General features: G+C 43.0%; 1 protein-coding gene and 1 non-coding gene across 2 annotated transcripts; both read right to left on the bottom strand.

Moving 5' to 3' along the window:
- Positions 1-194: 194 nt before the first annotated feature.
- Positions 195-25,716, bottom strand: LOC129838110 (metal regulatory transcription factor 1-like). The gene is made up of 11 exons (XM_055904838.1): positions 25,529-25,716; positions 22,351-22,905; positions 17,536-17,774; positions 14,016-14,147; positions 11,946-12,019; positions 11,511-11,647; positions 10,952-11,029; positions 10,640-10,736; positions 9,891-10,543; positions 9,728-9,794; positions 195-6,095 (listed from the first exon to the last, which is right to left on the bottom strand). The coding sequence occupies exons 2-11, from the start codon at positions 22,837-22,839 to the stop codon at positions 5,554-5,556; spliced, it is 2,508 nt and encodes an 835-aa protein (XP_055760813.1). The 5' UTR covers positions 22,840-22,905; positions 25,529-25,716; the 3' UTR covers positions 195-5,553.
- LOC129838190 (U7 small nuclear RNA) lies at positions 9,259-9,311 on the bottom strand. Its single transcript, XR_008756834.1, has one exon. It is a non-coding gene; the product is annotated as a U7 small nuclear RNA (small nuclear RNA).
- Positions 25,717-25,801: the final 85 nt, after the last annotated feature.

Genomic DNA, 25,801 nt, shown 5'->3' with positions numbered 1-25,801 from the left:
TCTGAAAAATGTGTCAACCACAGAACCGAAGTATCTCTCTGAACCCCACAGGAGAAGAACCTTAGTGATGGATCATTCCCTGCTCCGAAGTGACTTTTACTCATGGTGGAAATGTGTATCATTTTGTATGTCAATAAAAACTATCATGGATCATCTAACTTATTTACTTGGGCAAAAATGGGAGACACGTCCGATAAGATTTCATTAGTATTATATTGCTCTCAATTCAAAAAGTAATTGCTTTATTATAAAATACTACTTCATACAAAACAAGCGTAAGCAAACCAATTTCACATGATACGTTCTTTTAAAAATAGAAATCCGTCACTTCTCACTCTTTGGGTGTTGAAGACATTCCTCTGGAAGCTTTAAGTTTCCCCCTCATTTTACACATGCTCAAATAATCATGTGTACTTAACTATGAACAGAATTCCAAAATACAAACTGTGCTTTTTCCAAACTGCCGCCAGTGTTTTGCACCTATGAACTCACCATTCTAAGCATCTGACCATTGGCTACAAACAAATCCCCATTTCAGCTGTTATTTGCCTGACAATTTAACCTAAAGGTTAAGTAAAATGTATTCCATAAAGGCTGAACATGAGACTCAACCCTTGTTTAAACAGCTCTACTGGGGTCAGAACCATGGTTACGTTTACATTTTAGTAATGTAGTAAATGCTCTTATCCAGAGCATTTAGGGTTAAGTGCCTTGCTCATTGGCACAGACAGATTTTTCACCTGGTTGGCTTGGGGATTCGATTCAGCGACCTTCCGGTTATTGGCCCAACACTCTTAACCGCTAGGCTACCTGCTGCTCTGGCCACTGTGGAGCTGGTGCGAGATAAGTGTCTGAAAACGTACCTCTGGGATATTCTACTGTACTCAATTTTACCTTTACACAGATCCATAGAGAAGATTGAAATACTGCTAGTTTTCCCTGAAAACTATAATTTTTGTGCTCCTGCTAGCTAGCAGTATTCACCGTAGCCATTTTGGAATGGCAGTGTCAGCCAATCAGCTAGCTTCTTTGTTCAATGTGACTTGCTCTTGGTCATCACTAGCTGCTACAGACATAGACCCTGCCATTTCTCTTCTCAAAATGTGGTTTTAAACCTAATCACACTGTCAACCTTAAATAAATTAACATTTTTGTTTTCATGAATTCAGTCATAAACCCCACCTATTTATTCCATTTCTCTCCCCAAAATGTAATTTTAAACCTAACCTTAACCGCACTGCTAATCTTATGCCTAACCCTTTCCTTAAATTAAGAAAGCTTGTTTTCATGACGTTTTACAATATAGCCAATTTTGACTTTGTGGTTGTGGTAACTAGTGGATATCTGTGCTATTCCATAATGGCTGCTGTGGCTACTGCTAGCTAGCATGAGGATGAAAAGGGCAATTTTTTTTGGAGTACAGTGGCATATCCCATCCCTGCATTGAGGTACGTTTTCCCACCCATATCTCGTGCTGGCTCCAGTGTCTTAATGTAACCAAGATTGCATTTTGAGCCTAGTGCAGCTCGGTGTAAACAAGCATAACAGTAGGGTCAGTATCTTCTAGCAAAGGTAGAACCAGCACTTTCAATTCTAACAATTGGTCTAAACTGTTAAATTGGGTTAACAAATCGGGTCCAAATTTGTATCACCCTTACAGATTAACGTAAAGTTAATTGAGATGACTTGAGCAAAAATAGCACATACAGTATGAGAACACAAGAAAAGATGCTTGTTTTTCACCCAAAACTTTTAAAAAGATGCAGCGTACAACATGACACAAATAATTCTTACAACAGAATCATATTGTAGTAATTTTTCCAGAAGCAAATCCAGTTAGTGTTTAACCAGGTAACTCACATGGGAGGCAAAACAAGTACATGTAAAAATGACACGATTCAATATTCAATGGAAAGCAATGGGGGTAAAATAAAAATAAAAATTTCAATGCCCAGGCTCACAGCCCCACCTCAAACATGATACATCACACATAATAAATTGGACCTTCACATAAAATGGATGATCATGGTGATCAAAATAGGATGCCAAGTTGGTCATACCGCTAAGTTGAATACTGAAAGATTGGTGAGCAAAATTGGTTACGTACATGGAGCTTCGCAAATGAGAAAGTTGAGCCTTCAAAGTTGACATTAGCAAACCTGAATATTGATTTAACAGAATTACTTGGACCAAGACATTGACGTAAAAGGTTGGTCATGACTTTTGTTGCATTTTGTACTTTAAGGAATACTGCAGTCAAATCATTGCATAGATATTTTCTTTAAAAAAGGTATGCATCGAATTGGATGTGAACATCTTGAGGGCAGTAAGAGAGTGGGTCAGGGTTCATATTTACAATACATCAAGTTATTGACCAGCATTGTGAGGGGGAATACCTATACCGAACAAAAATATTAATGCAACATGTAAAGTGTTGGTCCCTTGTTTCATGAAAATAAATAAAAGATCCAAAAAATGTTCCATACACCCAAAATGATTCTCTCTAATTTCATGCATAATTTTTTTTTACATCCCTGTTAGTGAGCATTTCTCCTTTGCCAAGAGAATCCATACACCTGACAGGTGTGGCATATCAAGAAGCCAACTAAAAAGCATGATCATTATGCTGGGCACATGATGTCAAGTTGAGGGAGCGTGCAATTGGCATGCTGACTGCAGAAATGTCCACCAGAGCTGTTGCCAGAGAATTGAATGTTAATTTCTCTACCATAAGCCACATCCATCGTTTTAGAGAATTTGGCAATACGCCCAACTGCAGGCCACGTGTTACCACACCAGCCCAGGACCTCCACATCCAACTCCTTCACCTGTGGGATTGTCGGAGACCAGCCACCGAGACAGCTGATGAAACTGATGATTATTTAGGTCTGTAATAAAGCCCTTTTGTTGGGAAAAACTCATTCTGATTGGCTGGGCCTGGCTCCCCAGTGGGTGGGCCTATGCCCTCCCAGGCCCACCCATGTGAAATCCATAGATTAGGGCCTAATGAATTTATTTAAAATGTACTGATTTCCTTTTCTGAACTAACTCCGTAAAATCTTTCAAAAATGGTTGCGTTAATATTTTTTATTTAGTATAATAAAATAAAATAATTATTTAACATTTGATAATTCACATTCTAGTGGACCCAATTTTAAGTGCTAACTACATGAATCAATATTCCAGGTCATCAAGTTTTGGTATCGGTTAAATCTCAAAACAGGAAAAGGGCAAAGCCCATGTTAGTTTACACATTTCTCCTACTCAGGTATGCCAGACAAAGATTTCCTGCGTACTCGGTTATCCTATGATACATGATGACGCCTAGGTTGGGTCTCAGTCACTCTTTACATGCTAAATAATAGAACATGATAGCTGCTGTCAATCAATGCCTGTGAAGTAGCAATTAAAATGTTGATGTAATTACAATTTCCAACTACAACATTGATGTAGTGATCTGTAAAATAAAGTATTAAGTTGTCTACAATACAGTACTACAAAAAAAATTCAGTCTACAGTATATTTCTGCAGTAACATCTTCACATAAAAAATGACAACAGAAAAATAATAATTGGGGGATCATTTGATTTGTTGGCACATTTATCTGTTAAATCTTCCAACAAAAAATGAAGCATTTCTTTTCAATGTAATTTTGTCCACTTGTAGACAGCTGCTAAAAGGCATTGAACAAGACTAGATGAACAGGAGGAAAGTCAGGCAGCGTGTCCAAATCAAGCCATAGGCAAAGATTGACAAGACAAGGAGCCAGCTCAGTAAGCCACAGCAAGTGAGATATCCTGTAGTAAGGCAAGTTTGCTCTACACATGATATTTGGGCATAATGCCTTCTCTCCAATTATTTTTGTTGTTGTTTTATAAATCATTGCATTATGTCCCATGTGAAACAATATCGTCATATACTCTAAGAAAGTTACTTACAGTTGCATTTGAAAATAAATACTATGTTGACTGCACAGAAGCCAATGGCCCTAAAACTAACCATTATAAGGCTTCATTTTATACTCTTCTGCATAAGATGTGTGAGCATCTGCATGGGGGCAGAATGCAAAGACAAAGGGCAGCGCAGGGGGTATTGTCTTTAGTTTCCAAGGTTCAAGTCTACATATTCAAAATGTATATACAAAACAAATACATTCTAAAACAAGCTGAAGGAATGTGTTCATATATTTAAATGTAATGTATTTACACCATCAACACCCTTCAGAAACCCCTTCTGACAGCAGTGGTATTTAAATATTGTCATAGTAATAACGCAGATAACTAGTCATTTAAGACAGTGCACAAAGAGGGGAGAGTGCAGCCGAAAAAGGGGGCTACTACAATCGATGGGCATCCGGGCAGTTGACTGCTAAAATGTCTAAATGGACAATCTCTTATTAAATAAAGGAAAATCTCAAGCTGTATAAATTAGATATGCCACGATGCATCCCTGAGTGGGTCCAAATTCATAGAGAAACAGTGTTGTGAGCAATTATTTTCATAATTGTTTCATGATTTCATTGTGAAGACATTTTGCTGACCAAAACTCAATTTAGGACCTTTGACAACCTTAATATACAATTAATTGCGTTGTGTTGAAACAGCTTTCTGAAACAGATTGAGAGAAGCTTCATAAAACAAAAATCAGTAACAGGGGGGACTAAAAAAGAAACCTTGGGCGAAAAGTGGAATAAATTAACAATGATTACAATGATGATGAATAAGCTGTGACTTGATGACAGTCTAAGGTCAGAGATTTTGATATTTTTTCTCCAATAAATAAAAATTATTGACAAATTAAATATTAAGTTATAGGCTTATTACTATTGTATTTACTTCTAAATTATATTTAAAAAGGCAAGCAAATTGTGTCACAGGCAATTTCTTTTTCAATTAGTAAATATACCTGTAAAGAAAGACAAAAACGAACAAAGCAAGACAAAAGACAAAACAATGATCTAGACTACACTAGCTAATTTAGGTAAAACACTGGAAATGACTCTTCACATTATGGCATTAGCAAGACATTGCTTTTAAGGGAATGGCAACACTGCCACACTAATTCCTTGTAGGAAATATAGTTGATGAAATTCCAATTCACTTCACATGCAGTGCATTCTGGTCAATCACTTACCAACTAATCATAATAGTTACAGTTAAGAACTATTGTACAGTACATGGATATAGACAATGTTTTGTTGCTCTCAGGAATCAGCTTAACGCCATAATAGAAGCACACAATAGTTCCTCGGGCCTTTCAAATGATCAGTGCTTAGGACCTTGTTTGATGGAGAGCCAGCCAATTAAGAACACTTTTCTAGACTGGCATGCATTTTGCGGCCTTTTCAAAATAAGCCCCCTCATTAAGTTCCACTTACAATACTTGAAAAGCAGATGCGTAGTGGGTGAATCGGCAAGTACGGCTGCATATGTGCATATGCACACTCCCTTTAATTTAACAATGGTAGAAACTCCCTCTGCCCAACGCTTACACAAAAATGCTTTTAAATCCATGACTGGGAGTATGCAAGAGAAGAGTGGAGAATAGGGACCACTAGGGGCTGGTGGTGGTGCTAGTGCCAGCGGTGGCCATAGTGAAGTTATCATTGCTGGTCACCAGTAGCAAAGCTTCGATGTTGGCCGTGCTCTCGGGGCTCTGCAGAGACAGGAAGTCCGACACGGATGGTTTGGCCACCATGGACGTGATGGTGGGGGGGTTGGTGGTCGCCGTGGCCACCCCTGGGGGGAACGTCTGTACAGAGGTTGAGGGGGAGGGGCTACCCGGTCCTAGTACCGCTCCTGTTTGGGGAAGAGGAGGGGACTCGTTCACTTCCGAGGTGAGCGGTGGGAGGCAGCACAAGGGGGAAGAGGGTGCCGGGGGGGGTACGGGGGGAAAGGGCAGTGTCACGGGAGCGGGGGGCGGTAGAGGAGCGGGGAGCACTGCGGGCTGTTGTTGTCGTGCTGTCGAGGCGTTGCTGCTCTTGTTGGAGAGCTTGTCTTTAGCAGAGTCCCTGCAGGCACACTGGCACTGGCAGGACTCCTCCTGTTTGATGATGATGATGGGCAGGCTGAGGCCGATCTGCTGGACAGAGTTGCCTGTAACACATTACAAAACAAGGGTTGTATATTTCATTAGGCACGAAACGGAAGGAAACGGTTCAAAACCCAGTGAACACTCCAATAAGAAACGCCTGTTTTTGTTTTCTTTTGCACAACACTTTGAAATACAATGTACCCTAATCAACACAAACAGGAGCTATAGCATAACTACAGACCAAGCCTGCTCTCCAATAACATCCAATCCTATGTAATTCAAATTTCATTAAAATGCTACTAGGGGACATCAAATTAATTTGTGCCATGTAAATACATTCAACATGGATGACTTTTCTAAATGACGGACTAGTTTGCTTTTTAAATATCCTGATTCATTAAACATTGGTAGGCTACCCCACATGAAAAAAATACTACAGTACTTACTATATAATTCTGTAGTATACTTAAGCAATAAAGCCAGAGGAGGTGTGGTATATGGCCAATATACCACGGCTAAGGGCTGTTATTCGCATGATGCAACGTGGAGTGCCTGGACACAGCCCTTAGCCGTGGTATATTGGCCATATACCACAAACCTCCGAGGTGCCTTATTGCTATTATAAACTGGTTACCAACATAATTGTGGCAGGGTCTACAGTCTATCACGGATTACAAAAAGAAAACCAGCCCCGTCGCGGACCAGGATGTCTTGCTCCCAGACAGGCTAAATATCTTTTTTGCCCGCTTTGAGGACAATACAGTGCCACTGACACGGCCCGCTACCAAAACCTGCGGGCTCTCCTTCACTGCAGCCGAGGTGAGTAAAACATTTAAACGTGTTAACCCTCGCAAGGCTGCAGGCCCAGACGGCATTCCCAGCCGCGTCCTCAGAGCATGCGCAGACCAGCTGGCTGGTGTGTTTACGGACATATTCAATCAATCCTTATCCCAGTCTGCTGTTCCCACATGCTTCAAGAGGGCCACCATTGTTCCTGTTCCCAAGAAAGCTAAGGTAACTGAGCTAAACGACTACCGCCCCGTAGCACTCACTTCCGCCATCATGAAGTGCTTTGAGAGACTAGTCAAGGACCATATCACCTCCACCCTACCGGACACCCTAGACCCACTCCAATTTGCTTACCGACCCAATAGGTCCACAGACGACGCAATCGCAACCACACTGCACACTGCCCTAACCCATCTGGACAAGAGGAATACCTATGTGAGAATGCTGTTCATCGACTACAGCTCAGCATTTAACACCATAGTACCCTCCAAACTCGTCATCAAGCTCGAGACCCTGGGTCTCGACCCCGCCCTGTGCAACTGGGTCCTGGACTTCCTGACGGGCCGCCCCCAGGTGGTGAGGGTAGGTAACAACATCTCCACCCCGCTGATCCTCAACACTGGGGCCCCACAAGGGTGCGTTCTGAGCCCTCTCCTGTACTCCCTGTTCACCCACGACTGCGTGGCCATGCACGCCTCCAACTCAATCATCAAGTTTGCGGACGACACTACAGTGGTAGGCTTGATTACCAACAACGACGAGACGGCCTACAGGGAGGAGGTGAGGGCCCTCGGAGTGTGGTGTCAGGAAAATAACCTCACACTCAACGTCAACAAAACAAAGGAGATGATTGTGGACTTCAGGAAACAGCAGAGGGAGCACCCCCCTATCCACATCGACGGGTCAGTAGTGGAGAAGGTGGAAAGTTTTAAGTTCCTCGGTGTACACATCACGGACAAACTGAATTGGTCCACCCACACAGACAGCGTTGTGAAGAAGGCGCAGCAGCGCCTCTTCAACCTCAGGAGGCTGAAGAAATTCGGCTTGTCACCAAAAGCACTCACAAACTTCTACAGATGCACAATCGAGAGCATCCTGTCGGGCTGTATCACCGCCTGGTACGGCAACTGCTCCGCCCACAACCGTAAGGCTCTCCAGAGGGTAGTGAGGTCTGCAGAACGCATCACCCGGGGCAAACTACCTGCCCTCCAGGACACCTACTCCACCCGATGTCACAGGAAGGCCATAAAGATCATCAAGGACAACAACCACCCAAGCCACTGCCTGTTCACCCCGCTATCATCCAGAAGGCGAGGTCAGTACAGGTGCATCAATGCAGGGACCGAGAGACTGAAAAACAGCTTCTATCTCAAGGCCATCAGACTGTTAAACAGCCACCACTAACATTTAGCGGCCGCTGCCAACATACTGACTCAACTCCAGCCACTTTAAAAATGGGAATTGATGGAAATTATGTAAAAACGTACCACCAGCCACTTTAAACAATGCCACCTAATATAATGTTTACATACCCTACATTACACATCTCTTATGTATATGTATATACTGTACTCTATATCATCTACTGCATCTTGCCATCTTATGTAATACATGGACCACTAGCCACTTTATACTATGCCACTTTATGTTTACATACCCTACATTACTCATCTCATATGTATATACCGTACTCTATACCATGTACTGCATCTTGCCTATGCCGTTCTGTACCATCACTCATTCATATATCCTTATGTACATATTCTTTATCCCTTTACACTTGCGTGTATAAGGTAGTAGTTGTGGAATTGTTAGGTTAGATTACTTGTTGTTATTACTGCATTGTCGGAACTAGAAGCACAAGCATTTCGCTACACTCGCATAAACATCTGCTAACCATGTGTATGTGACTAATAAAATTTGATTTGATTTGATTTGAATTAGAGCAGTAAAAATAAATGTTTTGTCATACCCATGGTATACGGTCTGAAATACCACGTCTTTCAGCCAATCAGCATTCAGGGCTCGGACCACCCAGTTTAAAATTAAGCAATAAGCCCCGAGGGGGTGTGGTATATGGCCACTATACCACGTCTAAGTGCTGTTCTTAAGCAGGACACAACGTGGAGTGCCTGTACACAGCCCTTAGCCGTGGTATATTGGCCATATATCAGAAAACCCAGAGGTGCCTTATTGCTATTATAAACTGGTTACCAACATAATTAGAACAGTAAAAATAAATGTGTTGTCATACCCATGGTATACGGTCTGAAATACCACAGCTTTCAGACAATCAGCATTCAGGGCTCGAACCACCCAGTTTATAATATGGTATACATACTATAGTACTTACTGTAATGTTTTCGCTGAATTTATTGTAGTGTAGTGTTTTTTTTGTGTGGACATGATTAGTATACCGTAGTATTTACATAAAGTGGGGGCTTTCTCCTTGAGGAAACCTACTGGACAAATACTAAAACAGCACATTTTCCATAACCTGTAGGTAGGTAGGACCGTGGTCTGAACAAATAGTTCAGAGCTTCAGCTCTTTTCTAAAACCTGAAGGGAACACAATCTTTGTAGGTTTCTCCCTTATGGGTGGCACAAATTGGGATATGGGGAAGGGGAATGGGCAGACTATATGCAAATTAAATACATTAGTATTGCTATAGTTAAAAACTAGTGTTTTTGCAAACTGTACCGTTTTTGCAGACATTACTGTAGTATTTACTATAGTGTTTTACCATATACTACAAAATGATATAGTGAGTACTGTACATGATCAAGGGATACTACAGTGTGTAGTATATTATTCTACAGTATACTATAGTATTTTTTTATGTGGGTCAGGGCAGCATTATTGCTGTTAATAATCACACTGGTAAAAGTAGGGGACAAATCTCACCTGAATTTCCTCCCACTGGTATGGCTGTGGTAAAGAAGACCTTCTCCACTTTTGGACCTCCATGTGGCTGGAAACAAACAACATTGATGTCCACACAAATGCATCAGCACCCAACCAAACTATCAATTCAATGTTAACCGGCATGTCAAACCGGCACTCTTACCGCTTGCTCTGGGTTCTGTTGGCTGTTGGCAGCGGTGTTAAGGATCCACTGCAGGTTCTGGTCGGACATGACGATGCTGGGCTGCAGCAGGCTCTGGGTGTGGCTGTGGCTTGGGGCGATGGTGGGGGCAGAGGCTGGGGGCGCCAGGGCAGGGTTGGTGTTGCTGGCCAAAGGCACGGTGTGTGTGTGAGCCAGGGCGGGCAGCGGCACAGTCTCTGTGGGGGTGGCAGCGACTACAGGGCCCAGAGCCGCGTTGGCGAGGGTTGGGCCTGGCACCACTACTGGCGCAGCAGAGGGCACTATTGGAGCGGTTTGGGCAGGCAGCGCCACGTAGGGGGCAGGCACATCTGGTGTCTGCAGGGCAGTGGGTAAGGGTACGAAGGTGGCAAGGGGCTGGGTGGAGCTGATTGTGGTAACATTACTAATGGTTGCAGGAGATGCTGGCGGTTGGGAAGAGGGGGTTTGGCTAACAGGGAGCTGGGAGGAAGCCTCCAGGACAGTGGTGGAGGTGGTGTCGGAGTGAGGGTGAGAGCGTGGGTGGGAACAGGAGGATGAGGAGGAAGGGACGAGGGAGAATGAGAAGGAGATGGGGGTGGATCCATCGCCCATGGTGGACTGACCAGTCTCCTGGCCAAAGGCTTCGACAAGTCTCTCTGAAAAATATCAACAAATTCAAAAAGAGCAAAAGTTAGCCTGAAAATGCACTGAAATCAACCCGAGTTAGTTTATAGATTGTGATGGGTACTTGCCGTGAGGATGTGCATCGTCTTGACTGACACTGTTCTCCGGACTCTGGAACATGAGCTCGAAGATCCTCACAGGGGTAACACTGCTCAAGTCCAAGTTCTGAGAATGTAACACAGATGTATCAAAGCATTACGCGATAATACATGTCTGTCTTACAATACATCTTTATTGGTCCTTTATACAGAAACAAAATAAATATGTTTGTTTTTGCTGTCATAGTAACCCACCACAAAATAAAGTGTTCATACATGGACAAAAGCAGAAGGACCTATAAAGTCAAATAAGGGCTGATGAAATAATGCACGCACACTCACATTGTGGATGTTTTCTCTGAGCTCCGAGTCAGTCGAGATGAGGCTCAAGTCACTGAGGCACAGTGAATGATTTGCATCCTGTAATTAGAGAGGAATAGGCCCAAATTAAATGTTCCACTGCCTAGAAACATTAACAGAACGAGACATTGGAGAAGCCAAGAAGCCTTCCTTTATTGAGCAAAAGCCGTCTAAAGTCATAAAGATGCATAAGGATAGAAGGTAGATCATAAAAACATAGAATGTAGATCATAAAAACAATCAAAACAGACTGTACTGACAGCAGGCACAATGTTGTAGGTACAAATAAATGAGTTTACCCATAAAAACCCCCCGGATATCTTAAAATGACTTCGCAGGCTAATCCATGTTAAAAAATACTAACAACACACTCTATTCAGTCACTTTTATCAAAGAGTGAGTGCATACTTTAAAAAAAATAATTGGTGGCCGTAGAGGGAATCGAACCCACGGCTATGACGTTGCTAGCGCCATGCTCTTACCAAAAATGAGCCACACATGATCTGTCTGAAATAGATGCTTTGATTTATGTATGGCTCACCTCGGACAGGGGGTGTGTGAGGGTGACACTGAAGGGCTGGCCCTTGTCCCCATGGCCCCTGACGTGACTCTTCAAACTGTACTGGCTGCTGAATGCTTTCTCACAGCCGTTGCTGGGACAATTGAAAGGCTTCTCCCCTGAGAAGGAAGGATGGTGGGGGAAGGGCGTAGGGAGCGAGACGAGAGAGAAGGGAGGAAGGAAGAGGGTCACCTTCACTGTATGCCAAGGGAAATGACTTTCAAAAAGTAATGTTAAAAAAGTAATGTTACATCAAACGCTATCATTTCCTAATATAAAATATTGGAAAATGTTACGAGATATTAAGCGCTACTCTCTGTCTCGGAGGTGTGGAATGTGGATTAATGATTGGTTGATTGTCATTCTGAGATTTGACTGAGAATTTATTTTCTAAACAGAAGTAGTAGTAAAGCGTACCTGTGTGTGTCCGCACGTGCGTCTTTAGGTGATGGCTGGCAGCAAACGCCTTGCCGCAACCATCATGGTCACACCTAGAGGGAAGATCACACAAATAATCGGTCAATGTAAGCCAAACAGCAATAGAGAAAAACCTGTGGAGATTAAGCTGACGAAGAATAACTTAAAAATGCGGAAATTAGAAAAGCTGGTGCATAATATATATATACACTGTTCAAAAAAATAAAGGGAACACTTAAACAACACAATGTAACTCCAAGTCAATCACACTTCTGTGAAATCAAACTGTCCACTTAGGAAGCAACACTGATTGACAATAAATTTCACATGCTGCTGTGCAAATGGAATAGACAACAGGTGGAAATTATAGGCAATTAGCAAGACACCCCCAATAAAGGAGTGGTTCTGCAGATGGTGCCCACAGAGCACTTCTCGTTCCTATGCTTCCTGGCTGATGTTTTGGTCACTTTTGAATGCTGGCGGTGCTTTCACTCTAGTGGTAGCATGAGACGGAGTCTACAACCCACACAAGTGGCTCAGGTAGTGCAGCTCATCCAGGATGGCACATCAATGCGAGCTGTGGCAAGAAGGTTTGCTGTGTCTGTCAGCGTAGTGTCCAGAGCATGGAGGCGCTACCAGGAGACAGGCCAGTACATCAGGAGACGTGGAGGAGGCCATAGGAGGGCAACAACCCAGCAGCAGGACCGCTACCTCCGCCTTTGTGCAAGGAGGATCAGGAGGAGCACTGCCAGAGCCCTGCAAAATGACCTCCAGCAGGCCACAAATGTGCATGTGTCTGCTCAAACGGTCAGAAACAGACTCCATGAGGGTGGTATGAGGGCCCGACGTCCACAGGTGGGGGTTGTGCTTACAGCCCAACACCGTGCAGGACGTTTGGCATTTGCCAGAGAACACCAAGATTGGCAAATTCGCCACTGGCGCCCTGTGCTCTTCACAGATGAAAGCAGGTTCACACTGAGCACATGTGACAGACGTGACAGATTCTGGAGACGCCGTCGAGAACGCTCTGCTGCCTGCAACATCCTCCAGCATGACCGGTTTGGCGGTGGGTAAGTCATGGTGTGGGGTGGCATTTCTTTGGGGGGCCGCACAGCCCTCCATGTGCTCGCCAGAGGTAGCCTGACTGCCATTAGGTACTGAGATGAGATCCTCAGACCCCTTGTGAGACCATATGCTGGTGCGGTTGGCCCTGGGTTCCTCCTAATGCACGACAATGCTAGACCTCATGTGGCTGGAGTGTGTCAGCAGTTCCTGCAAGAGGAAGGCATTGATGCTATGGACTGGCCCGCCCGTTCCCCAGACCTGAATTCAGATGAGCACATCTGGGACATCATGTCTCGCTCCATCCACCAACGCCACGTTGCACCACAGACTGTCCAGGAGTTGGCGGATGCTTTAGTCCAGGTCTGGGAGGAGATCCCTCAGGAGACCATCTGCCACCTCATCAGGAGCATGCCCAGGCGTTGTAGGGAGGTCATACAGGCACATGGAGGCCACACACACTACTGAGCCTCATTTTGACTTGTTTTAAGGACATTACATCAAAGTTGGATCAGCCTGTAGTGTGGTGTTTCACTTTAATTTTGAATGTGACTCCAAATCCAGACCTCCATGGGTTGATAAATTTGATTTCCATTGATCATTTTTGTGTGATTGTGTTGTCAGCATATTCAGCTATGTAAAGAAAAAAGTATTTAATAAGAATATTTCATTCATTCAGATCTAGGATGTGTTATTTTAGTGTTCCCTTTATTTTTTTGAGCAGTGTATATATTTTGGTGCGCCACAAAGCAGTGTCATGCCCCTCTTCCAATACAAAACCATATATCTAACTATTCAGAACAGATGAAAGATATAATCCCCTCAAGGTGCATTTTTCCCACTCCATTAGGCTACATTTGTTTATATGCATAGAAGACCTCATATCAAGAAAAAGGCATCCTCATTCAAACATGACCAGATAATGTCCTTGCTTTATATTCAAGGCAGCGGTCTTCCTCCCCTTGTAAAACATAAACAACAGTGCGTGCGTGGAGTCGGAGAACTCACCGGAATGGTTTCTCCCCTGTATGAGTGCGAATGTGCTTCCTCAGGTCACTGAGTGTGGTAAAGTACTTTGTGCATCCCTCCGATTCACAGTTGAACGTCTTCCCCGTGTGCAGTCTCTGGTGCGCTTTCAGTCTGCCGAGAGGAGATAATTACAATCAACCACGGGGAAGATTTAAAAAGGAGCTACGTGTAACGTTTGGGGGATAAATTCAATTTCCTTGTCGTTTTTGAAGAACACGTCTTAGAGATAGCTTATTACTGCTTTCTAACCGTGTCATAATTGTATTCCTTTACTACAAATATAATAACTGACATTTAAATGGTAGGCCTACTTCCAAGTGGAAATGTAGCTCTGTTAATAAGAGCAAAAATATTGAGCTCCTGAAAATGCTCTCACCGTCTTGAATTAAATAAACATTCCAAAAACATTAGAACACAGCAGACTGTTAATGTGCAAACACTTGGGCCTGGAAGATTAGGTAGCACTCCAGAGAAAGAGACCAAATTGGAAAATAACAACCTAATCTTGCTTTAAAAACTTTAAGGACACAATCCAGGGTCATGTTGATTAGGGGAAGCAATGGAAAACCAAAATTAGCAATTCTTATTGGACAAGTCTAGGTAGTCCTTCCCTGTTTCAGTCGGTTTTCATCTGTTTAGTGCCTAATGAAAAAGGACCCGTAGCCTAGTAGAAATGTAGTGCCACCGTTTCTCTTATAGGAGAGGACAGGGCAACATGGTTCTGACAAGAGAAAAGTCATGTGATTAGGGGGAAACAACACATTGGCTTGGCTGTGCTGATAAATGGACCCTGACAGGGGAGTCGATGGTGGCACGCTTCCACCACCGCCTGTCTCAGTGGCCTTCGGTTCAATGTCACAACACTGGAGCCACTGGCTGACTAGCCTACTACTGGCCTAGCTGAGGGCCTCCATTTATTACGCCTTCATTGAGTGCTAAACCGAAGAAGCTAAATGTAGCAGACACTACAAAACCAAGAACTCAGTCAAATTAGAAAACTAAATTGGGAGATAAAACAAAGTCCAAATCACTGTAAGGTCTACTGCTGTGGGGTCTACCTGTTGTATTCGGCGCATGTGACTAATAACATTTTATTTTGATATTAGGCTAGAACACCCAACAATGCACAAAAGCACTGTTCAGTACTTAGACTGACAAAATGCTTGGGCCGACAGACAAACTGTGCTGTAGATAAGAAAAGCAAGCACATCCTCTTCTTTTGATACATCCTTCTTTATGCTATGTCAGACTGAATGAAGAAACTAGGCCTAGGGCTGGCACGATTACCATATAACTGCGTAACTGACGGTTATGGATGAAGGCCGTCATAAAAATAGCCAGGTTTTTTTGTGGAACTAACGGCTGACTGAAGATGGGAAAAGTTTTGCTATTAGAACAGTTATTACCGTGACATCGATAAATTAGTTGACCAATAACAGTCAACCAAAACACCATGAGTGTCACAGCCCTAAACCTACACATTGTTTGCTAATCTACTATGGAAGAATACCTCTGAATGGGTGTAGGCAGGGCAGAAAATGTACACCTGCCACATGCAGGTAGATTTAGGTATTGGCGGGTAAGAATGTCTATTTTACCAACAACTTGCACGGCTCTACAGTGAGAGCGTTACATTCGTAAATAAAAATAGTCAAAAGTTAAGTATGAGCATCTGCGGGTTAGAAAGATGCTGCAATAGCATTTCCAAATGATTTGTGCTGTTTTGTTTCAAAACTACTAAATCGCACAAATAATTACAAATCCTATATCCCACCTCGCGTAGCAACACTGCCTGGCAGGGGAGCTGTGCGCACTGAGTGAAGCGCTGATAGATTCATTTTTAGTGGCGCTGCAAACACACCGCCAGCCCACTCATTAGGCAGGATTAGGCGTCCGTTTACGGCGGCAGATTGACGAGGGCGGCATTTTCCGAGCCAAACTGGCCAAGATGCACCTCCAACAACAACAAATAAAAACTAACTTAATTCTGCCCAAAAAGAATGACAATTTCTCTCAACCAGTGGCATATTGGCTTTTTAGGTGAGTGCTGATGCCGCCTTTTGATAAGCAGTGGCCACTTTTTGAAGGCAGGGCGCAAAATATTTTGACTGTCCATTCCCAACACTATGGTTCAGAATTTGTACGGTCTAAACCAGCCTTGATTTGGGCCCAAACATAGACATCTATAAATTACTTATTTTCAACTTTCAATCAAAACGAAAAAAAATTGCCTGATTTCAACATCCGGAAAATACATTTTCAACATCAGGAAAATAAGTATATTTTCACCTTTCATTCAGAACCTAAATTTGAACGTCTCTTCAATGTCTGAAAAATAGTTGTTTTTTTAAACGCCATTTCACTTACTGGGACGGGGTAAAAATGAAAAATGTGTCTAAATTAGTCTTTGTCCTTGTGTTTATTGGCTATTTACATTGTTTTGTTCACAAGCTCGGTTGTTTTTCAACATTAGTTGAGTCTGCTGCTTCAACTGATACCGACGAGACACCCTAGTCTGATCCCAAATCACAGACACACGTGTGACACGACTCAAGTGGCCCCATTACCATGGTAAACCTTCCAACCTTAAAGAGGCTGCTGAACATTTTGGATGAAATAATGAAATTGAGTAATATACCACATTACTTCTAATACATTTCTTGTTTAAGAAAATTAACAAGCATGGTCATCTGTTGTTTTGTGTTTTTTTTTTAATGGTAAAGAATCTGAGTGGCTGTGGATGGTGGACCAAAAAATACATTTTAGGCCACAAGTGTAGACTAGATATGTCACTTTACATATTTATATATTGTATCTATTATCTTAGCTATTATCTATTTTACATGTAATTTATTACCTGTTACCTTTGATCTATTATCTATCCATCTTTAGTATAGGACTACATATACAGGTAACTGCCAAAATAAAGGAAACACTTGAGTAAATGAGGGATACAAAGTATACTGAAAGCAAGTGCTTCCACACAGGTGTGGTTCCTGAGTTAATTAAGAAATTAACATCCCATCATGCTTAAGGTCATGTATAAAAATAAAAATGCCCAGTTGCCTATTATTTTGGCTACCATGACTACAATAAGAGATCTCAGTAACTTTGAAAGAGGGGTCTCAAAAGAGCTTAAAGAGTGTGTGTGTGTCTCAGTCGCCAGCTCTCAACCCAATTGAACACATATGGTAGATTCTGGAGCGGCGCCTGAGACAGTTTTCAACCACCATCAACAAAACCCCAAATGGTGGAATTTCTGGTGGAAGAATGGTGTCGCATCCCTCCAATAGAGTTCCAGACACTTGTAGAATCTATGCCAAGGTGCACTGACGCTGTTATGGCGGCTCGTGGTTGCCCAACACCCTATTAAGACACTTTATGTTGACGTTTCCTTTATTTTGGCAGTTACCTGTAGATAGATAGTCATCCGATTAGTCAGCATGTCTGGGAATATTTCGACATGCAGCTGGTAAACATTGTGTTAGTCGAGCCTCACCTATACAGAGTGTTGAAGGCCTTCTCGCAGCCCTGCACGTCACACTCAAAGGGCTTCTCCTTGGTGTGAACGCGCACGTGGATCTTCAGGCTGTAGGAGGTGAGGAAGGCCTTGCCGCAACCCAACTGGTTGCACACAAACGTGTACTCGCCCCGGTGGGTCTTCTGGTGCGTGCGCAGGTTGCCCGCCGTGCTGTAGGTCCGTGTGCAGCCCTCAAACATGCACTGGTACCGCTTCACCTGAGTGACAAACAAGAAGACATTTACTTTTTCTTAATTAATCTTTCCTCGATTCTTTGCGACATCTCTCCTCGCCTCTCAAAAGACTTTGGATAATAAGGTCCGAGGGGAGGGACCTTGGACCTTCTCCTACTCCAATATGGTTGAGAAGGAGGCGATAGGATGAGAGCCAGAATGAGAAACAAACGGGGTATGTTTACACAGGCCACAATGACACGGCGCATGAGCGGGTAAGCGCACATGACATCAGTGACTTGACCCCCCCCCATCCATTTCCACCGGACTGATTTTGTTGTGCACCGTGTTTCAACTCAGCAGTCTCTGCATTCAGCGGCCGTGGCAGTCAGTCTGTCTTATGGCTCTGTTCTGCTCTCACACAAAAGGCCCCGGGGAGAGAATAAAGCCGGCTCCTTTCCCCTCCTTCGTATACCCATAGAACACACTAGCCTACATTGTCATAACACAAAGCCTTCCCATCCAGCTTTACCCCCCCCCCCCCCCCACACAAAAAAATCTATTTTCAGAGCTTGCATTATACCCCATAACTTAATTCCTTGATCCTGTTGTAGAAAAAAAAAATACACTTTGTTACGCAAATTTCTAAAGAAAGTCAACCAGCCCTGACCTCGTAAAAACAACACTCTTTTCCCTTAATAAATAGTCAACAACGGCTTACATCCCCTTATGTAACTCCTGGATAGCCACATTGCACACAGAGAGGCCCTACTAGACACAATAGTGAGGCAGCCTGTCCAATTCCAGTTCTTTTTTTAGAGCTAGCGGTCCTCTATTATTTCTCCAAAAGCGTGGATTCCAGCCATGACAACTGGTCCACTAGCAGTCTCCGCATGACACTACAAATCACTGGAGCCTAACAGAAACGCAGCGGGAGTAGCCTAAGACAACTGTTGGCCTATGTTTAAGGAGGAGATGGAAGGAGAAACCCACAGCCGGAGGCCATATTCATCAGGGACCAAACGGAATAAAACTGACTGAAATACGGAAGGATTACCTGAACTTGTCCGTTGCAAAACGTTTTGCTACATTGTGCACTAATGAATACGACCCAGCATTACCTGTCCCTTGGTGATACTAGGCCTAATGACTGACTGGTTGTGCTATTCATTCAAGTTTCAATGTCATGTGCAAAAGTACAGTGAAATGCTTTCTTGCTAGCTCTAAACCCAACAATGCAGTAATCAATATCAATGTTGTAAAAATAACATAAGGTAGAGCGAAAACACACAAGAAATAGAAATAAAAACATGAGAAAGTAAGAAGCTATATACAGGATCAGTCCAATACCATATTTACAATATGCAGGGAGTGTACTGGAGTGATATGTATAGGGGTAAGGTGACTAGGCATCAGGACATATGATAAACAGAGTAGTAGCAGAGTATATACTGAATGTGTGCGTGCGTGTAATCAGAATAAATGTGTGCATGTTATGTGTGTGTGAGCAAATGAAGTGAGTATGTGCGTGTGTGTGTTGGAGTGTCAGTGTGCGTGAGTGTGTAAGGTCCTGTGAATGTGCATAAAGAGTGCAATTATATATATATATTTTTTTTTTCTTTTCTAACACAAGTGCGAAGGAAGGGAAGTAAGAAGTATGAACATGCACCCCACACAGTGAGGAGCCTGGCTGCTGTGCTGCTACAGCGTATCAGCTGTACTGTATTGTTATTCAACCCCCACAGCTTCACGACTGACTCCCCCACTTCTGCAGCATCACTTCAAATTACACAGGTTCACTAGATTGGCATGCCATCGCCTCCCACATGCACAGCGGGGAAAGAGCTCTCTAGTAGTAGGCTACACAGAGAGTGTCTAATGCAACTAGATGCCGCAAGGCCTACTGAAATGGTATGTAAGAATGCTGCAAAGCCTACTGAAATGGTTTGTAAGAATGCTGCAAGGCCTACTGAAATGGTATGTAAGAATTCTGCAAGGCCTACTGAAATGGTATGCAAGAATTCTGCAAGGCCTACTGAAATGGTATGCAAGAATTCTGCAAGGCCTACTGAAATGGTATGTAAGAATGCTGCAAGGCCTACTGAAATGGAATGTAAGAATGCTGCAAGGCCTACTGAAATGGTATGTAAGAATGCTGCAAGGCCTACTGAAATGGTATGTAAGAATGCTGCAAAGCCTACTGAAATGGTTTGTAAGAATGCTGCAAGGCCTACTGAAATGGTATGTAAGAATTCTGCAAGGCCTACTGAAATGGTATGTAAGAATGCTGCAAAGCCTACTGAAATGGTTTGTAAGAATGCTGCAAGGCCTACTGAAATGGTATGTAAGAATTCTGCAAGGCCTACTGAAATGGTATGTAAGAATGCTGCAAAGCCTACTGAAATGGTTTGTAAGAATGCTGCAAGGTCTACTGAAATGGTATGTAAGAATTCTGCAAGGCCTACTGAAATGGTATGCAAGAATTCTGCAAGGCCTACTGAAATGGAATGTAAGAATTCTGCAAGGCCTACTGAAATGGTATGTAAGAATTCTGCAAGGCCTACTGAAATGGTATGTAAGAATTCTGCAAGATCTACTGAAATGGTATGTAAGAATTCTGCAAGGCCTACTGAAATGGTATGTAAGAATTCTGCAAGGCATACTGAAATGGTATGCTAAGGACTGCTTTGGGTTGCATTGAGACATTTAGAACACCTATGCTCGAGAAACATTGAAAATAACATCTGCAATGTTTGGCATCCACATCTGCAATTATGACAAAAGTCAAAAGGAAATGAGGAGGACACACATTTTGGAGAAGCAACACGAACGGATGACAAATCATGAGTTGGGAGAGGAACAATCGTTTGGGGTGATTGCATATTTGGCTCAGAGTCTGTAGATGAGATTTCATAAATCCAATTGTAAGTAAGCAAAATGCATTCTCTCTCCCTCAATGACATCATGCAAGTAGCTAGGATAGGAGGGGGAGGAGTGGTCTGGCTCCAGCAGAGCACTTCAACACAAAGACAGCACAAGGACCCTAATGGCACTGGCCAACATGGTGACAAAGGGGGACCCTGGTAACAAACAGGAACTTTGTTGCATTGAGGGTGCAATATTTGGCCGGGCCTCATGATAGGTTAGGAGTAATGTTGAACTGATCACTGCTGTAACCCTGAGCTAGCCTGTTGTTACGGTGCTGCTTTGCATTCTAGGAAGAAATAACCTGGAGGTGCAACCCTCCAACAAGCTCCATTGTACTCTTTTGCATACCAGCGTGCCTTACACAATGATTAAGAGCTAGCCGTAAAGTCTGAAGCCACTAGACCTGCCATCATAAAGTACAACACAAATAATGACACTGCACAAGCTTCAGATGAGTCATTTACTATGTGTGCTGTACACAGCAGAGGGGTTAAACATTTATCATATAAAAGATACAGTGGTGGAAAAAGTACCAATTGTCATAACCAAGTAAAAGTCACCCAGTAAAATCCTACTTGAGTAAAAGTAAAAAAGTATTTGGTTTTAAATATACTTAAGTATCAAAAGTAAATGTAATTGTTAAAATATACTTAAGTATCAAAAGTAAAAATTACTTCAAATTCCTTATATTAAATCATGATTTTCTTGTTTCATAAATTTACGGATAGCCAGAGGCACACTCCAACACTCAGACATAATTTACAAACAAAGCATTTGTGTTTAGTGAGTCTGCCAGATCAGATACAGTAGAGATGACCAGGGATTTTCTCTTTAAGTGTGTGATTTAGACCGTTTTCCTGTCCTCCTAAGCATTCAAAAATGTAACGAGTACTTTTGGGTTTCAGGGAAAATGTATGGAGTAAAAAGTACATTATTTCCTTCAGGTATGTAGTGAAGTAAAAGTTGTCAAAAATATAAATAGTAAAGTAATGTACAGATACCCCAAAAAACGACGTAAGTAGTACTTCAAATATTTTTTACTTAAGGACTTTACACCACTGAAACCATGTGGAAGCAGAAAGGTCTTGAGAAGAACGTAGCTCACTAAGTAAATCAAAGCATTTCGTTCACCCAGTGGATTTACTCTCCCTGCTCACGCCTCACGTTGCTCCCTTTCAACATGGGGTCTCTATTATTTTTACTTAACACAACACACTAGGCTAATTGTGTGTTGAGATCAAGTACATTTAAAATCAGGCAGTGCAAAATCCCTGATCTATAAACCACCTAGCATTCCGAATGACTACTCATTATGTGATCAAGATTAGTGATTCTGGGCCTCCCGGGTGGTGCAGTGGTCTAGGGCACTGCATCGCAGCGCTAGCTGCGCCACCAGAGACTCTGGGTTCGCGCCCAGGCTCTGTCGCAGCCGGCCGCGACCGGGAGATCCGTGTGGCGACGCACAATTGGCCTTTGTCTCTCCCGAGCGCGTACGGGAGTTGTAGCGATGAGACAAGATAGTAATTACTAGCAATTGGATACCACGAAAAGGGGGTAAAATGTATTTAAAAAAAATAAAAAGGTTAGTGATTCTGTGCCTTGCCGAAACTGATCCCCTCAAACACGCTGTATGACCTCCACACAGCGTCACATAACGCATTTCAGCAGCGAGGGGGCACGTAAGCCAACATACCTCTCTTTGCTTGGTCTCCGGACACTCTGAGTGCAGGGTGAGGGTGGCCCCCTCGATGTTGCGCGGCATGGCCATGGACCCCGGGTTGATGATGAACTGGATCTGGTCGGGCGAGATGGTGTGATGCACGTATCCCTGCGACATGCCGTCCTGGTCGCCCATGAAGGTCATAGAGCCTTCCTCCTCTTCCTCCTCCTCCTCCTCATCGACCAGGAAAGTGCCCCCGTCGTGGTGGTCCCCCCCGACGCAGTGTCCATGGTCCTCCTCTCCCTCCTCGTCCAGCCGGATGGGGTCCTGCTCAATGAGCACCGTAGTGCGGTCGTAGACGCGGGAGCCCGAGGGTGCCGACATCAGGTCGTCGTCATCTTTGTCGTCGTCGTAGTGTGCCATCTTGTCTTCATCGTTGTCCTCTTTGTCATCGTGCTCGAGGCGGTCCACCCCCACCTGCAAAAATATGGAGGCCTCCGTGCGAGGGCCACGCTCGCTCATGGTCCCGGCTGGGCTGGCCGCCTCTGGTGGGTGAGTGTGCACAGAGGAAGGCGTGCTCACTTGTTCCTGCACAGAGGAGGATAGACAGGAACGTGTGAGGGTGGTGGCTATTAGGAGTTGTGCTGTGCCCCTTCAAAATCAAAGTGTTCATTTTAAATGCAGGGCTGTGAGTGCTGACCTACCTCTTTCTGAATTTCAAAACAATTCTGTTAACAAAAACAATCTCTCTGCTTGCTAGAGCCATTGAAGTAAAGAATATAACAAATTATGATTCCTTGCAATGAAAGTAGCTAGAGCCTAGCTTCAGTCAGTGACCTGGGCTAACGCAGTAGCTATTTGGCCAAAAGGGGAAGGACCACATGACTCCAAATAAAATACAGTCAACAGGAAATTTGAGAGGAAAAACAAAAAACAAAAAGGCTTCAACACTTGAGGCTAATTCTTCCACCTTCCAAGAGCAGAATATAGATACTTGGAAAGTTATTTGGTTGAGTATTACAAAAGGTAGGTAAAGTGGGACAACGCAGAGCAGCTATTTTTTTATGCCAAAGACAAGCATGGGTACACTTGCTCTAGAAGCAAACACCTAACTGTTGAGAATGCAGCTATAGAAGATACATGAACAGTTCTCTGGCAGTACCAGTTTAAAAACCACCAAATCTATAGCCTAAAGTTTGGTTACTAAAGTAGTATAGTGTAGGCTACTCGTCATCTTCAAACATGTCATGCATAGCGCCATAAACACTTGTCTAAAAGGTGGACAGTTATACATATTCCCTAATGCTGGAGTGAAATGATAAAACTCATCTATTCACTACGATGCATTGGAATAAGGTCTAGATGTAGCTATAAATGAAATTTGTTGTATGAATTAGCCTGAGTATGACTGTTATATGGGTAGATTTGAACCCTTTCCAATAAGGAGCCAGCTCAACTGCAGAAGGCTACTAATTCGATGTAGAAAATGTGTCAGAGTGGCTAACAAATAGTAAATAAATCCAATAACACCCAAATGGACCTCTATACCAGGCGATGTCAGAGGAAGGCCCTAAAAATTGTCAAAGACTCAAGCCATCCAAGTCAGAGACTGCTCTCTCTGCTACCGCACAAGAAGCTGGACCGATGAACAAAGTCTGGAACCAACAAGACCCTGAACAGCTTCTACCCCCAATCTATAAGACCACTAAATACTGTAGTTAAATATTTAATCAAATAGCTACCCAGAGTATTTGTATTGACCGTTTTTACACTATTTTGACTAATCCCATACACTGCTGATAGTTCATGATCTATCCTGTTGCCTAGTCACTTTATTCCTACCTAGACACACACACTTTTTCTTTTATTTCTACCTATATTTTCAGTTAAGAACAAATTCTTATTTACAATGATGGCCCATCCCAGCCAAAGCCGGGGCAATTGTGCACCGCTCTATGGGACTCCCAATCACAGCCAGAAGTGATGCAGCCTGGATTCGAACCAGGGACTACAGTGATGCTTCTTACACTGAGATACAGTGCCTTAGACTGCTCTGGAGCCCATATATACATAGGGAGCCTAAATGTACATAGACCTATTACCTCGCACACAGACTCAGTACTGGTACTCTTGTGTATATAGCCAAGTTACTCATTGTGTATTTACTCCTAGTGTTATTTTTCATTTTTGTCTTCTCTGCATTGTTGGGAAGGGTCGTAAGTAAGCATTTCACAGTTAGTCTGCCTGTTGTTTACGAAACATGTGACAAATAAATGATTTGGTTTCATACAGACCATCACAATGGTCTGTATGTTCCTAGGCACTAACCATCTCGCCACCCATGGAGGTCTAGAACTTCCTGATTTCGTTTGACAGCACAGTGGTGTCAGCCAAAGTTGATTTATCATGGACAGTGAGCATTACACCAAATATATTTACAAACACTTTCAGGAGACAAGTTAAAGATGGCATGTCACACTCATCTGTGATTTCGCCTTTTGACTAAAGGCTCCATACAGCGCGACGGCATCACTAGTAGCTAGCTAGTGCGTTTGTTAATAGTTGTAATTATTTGGCTAGGTAGCTAACGTTCGTTGGGCAGCTAACTTTAACGTTGCAAGGACAACCAACTTCCATCCTGATAACGTTCGTAATAACTAGATAACCTTAGGTAAATAAATATATCAATAGTTAGTTGACTTCGATCGACATGACAGTTCAATTAACTTAACTAGTTTGCTAACGTTAATATGTAAATGTCTCGCTAGTTAAACACTTTTACATAGCATGTTAACTCAAATGAAAACATGACAGATATTTTTTACAACGCTATTTTGCTAACGTTTGGCTAACGTAACGTTGGCTTGAACGATAGTGTTTGTTGAAAATGTCAATCTAGCTAACGTTAATCAACAACGTTTCAGACTAGCTATAATACCAATGAACAAGAGCATGTTAAGCAGCTACCAAGCATGCAGCGTAAAACAACAAGCACGGTGTGTTATGCTTAGATATCAAACATTACTAGCTAACTAGTTAGGCAACGTTATCGTTAGCTAAAAATCTGTGAACTAACGTAGTGCTAGCTAGCCAGCTAACGTTAGTTTGACTGGCTGTCTGTCGATAAATCTCCCGTCGAAGCAGATAACTTTTACTTTGCCAATTTTCAGGGCTCCACTAGAAACATATATACAACACAGAACACATTTACCGGTGCAGCGCAAATGCCGACTTGGTTTATGTTTCGGGTAGCTTAGCACTTTCTTCCCATCTCCTCCCTAGTGGTACCATGATTAAATATAAACGTCATATTTCAGCCTCCCCTCGTGTTGTATTCTGGGAAATATACCCCTCCCATGTACACTAGTCCCCCTATAATGAAATCGAAACTACTGAAATTAAATATTAGATTTAAAATAATGCAAAGCTAATAAAGCAATCCCCAATCAGTACTAACAGCCAAAGGACCACATTGGATAGGCCA

The sequence above is a fragment of the Salvelinus fontinalis genome, chromosome 38 (genome assembly GCF_029448725.1).
Source record: "Salvelinus fontinalis isolate EN_2023a chromosome 38, ASM2944872v1, whole genome shotgun sequence".
Classification (NCBI taxonomy): Eukaryota; Metazoa; Chordata; class Actinopteri; order Salmoniformes; family Salmonidae; genus Salvelinus; species Salvelinus fontinalis.
The sequence above is the reverse complement of the archived record's forward strand: the minus strand, read 5'-3'. Positions and strand labels throughout refer to the sequence as shown.

Bases quoted from the DNA above. Each gene is read 5' to 3' on its own strand.
- LOC129838110 (XM_055904838.1), bottom strand. From the start codon at position 22,839: ATGAGCGAGCGTGGCCCTCGCACGGAGGCCTCCATATTTTTGCAGGTG. The intron at 12,020-14,015 runs GTGAGTTCTCCG...TCTTCCCTCTAG, and splicing joins ACAGGGGAGAAACCATTCCG to GTGTGACCATGATGGTTGCG. The intron at 11,030-11,510 runs GTGAGCCATACA...CTCTAATTACAG, and splicing joins TCACACACCCCCTGTCCGAG to GATGCAAATCATTCACTGTG.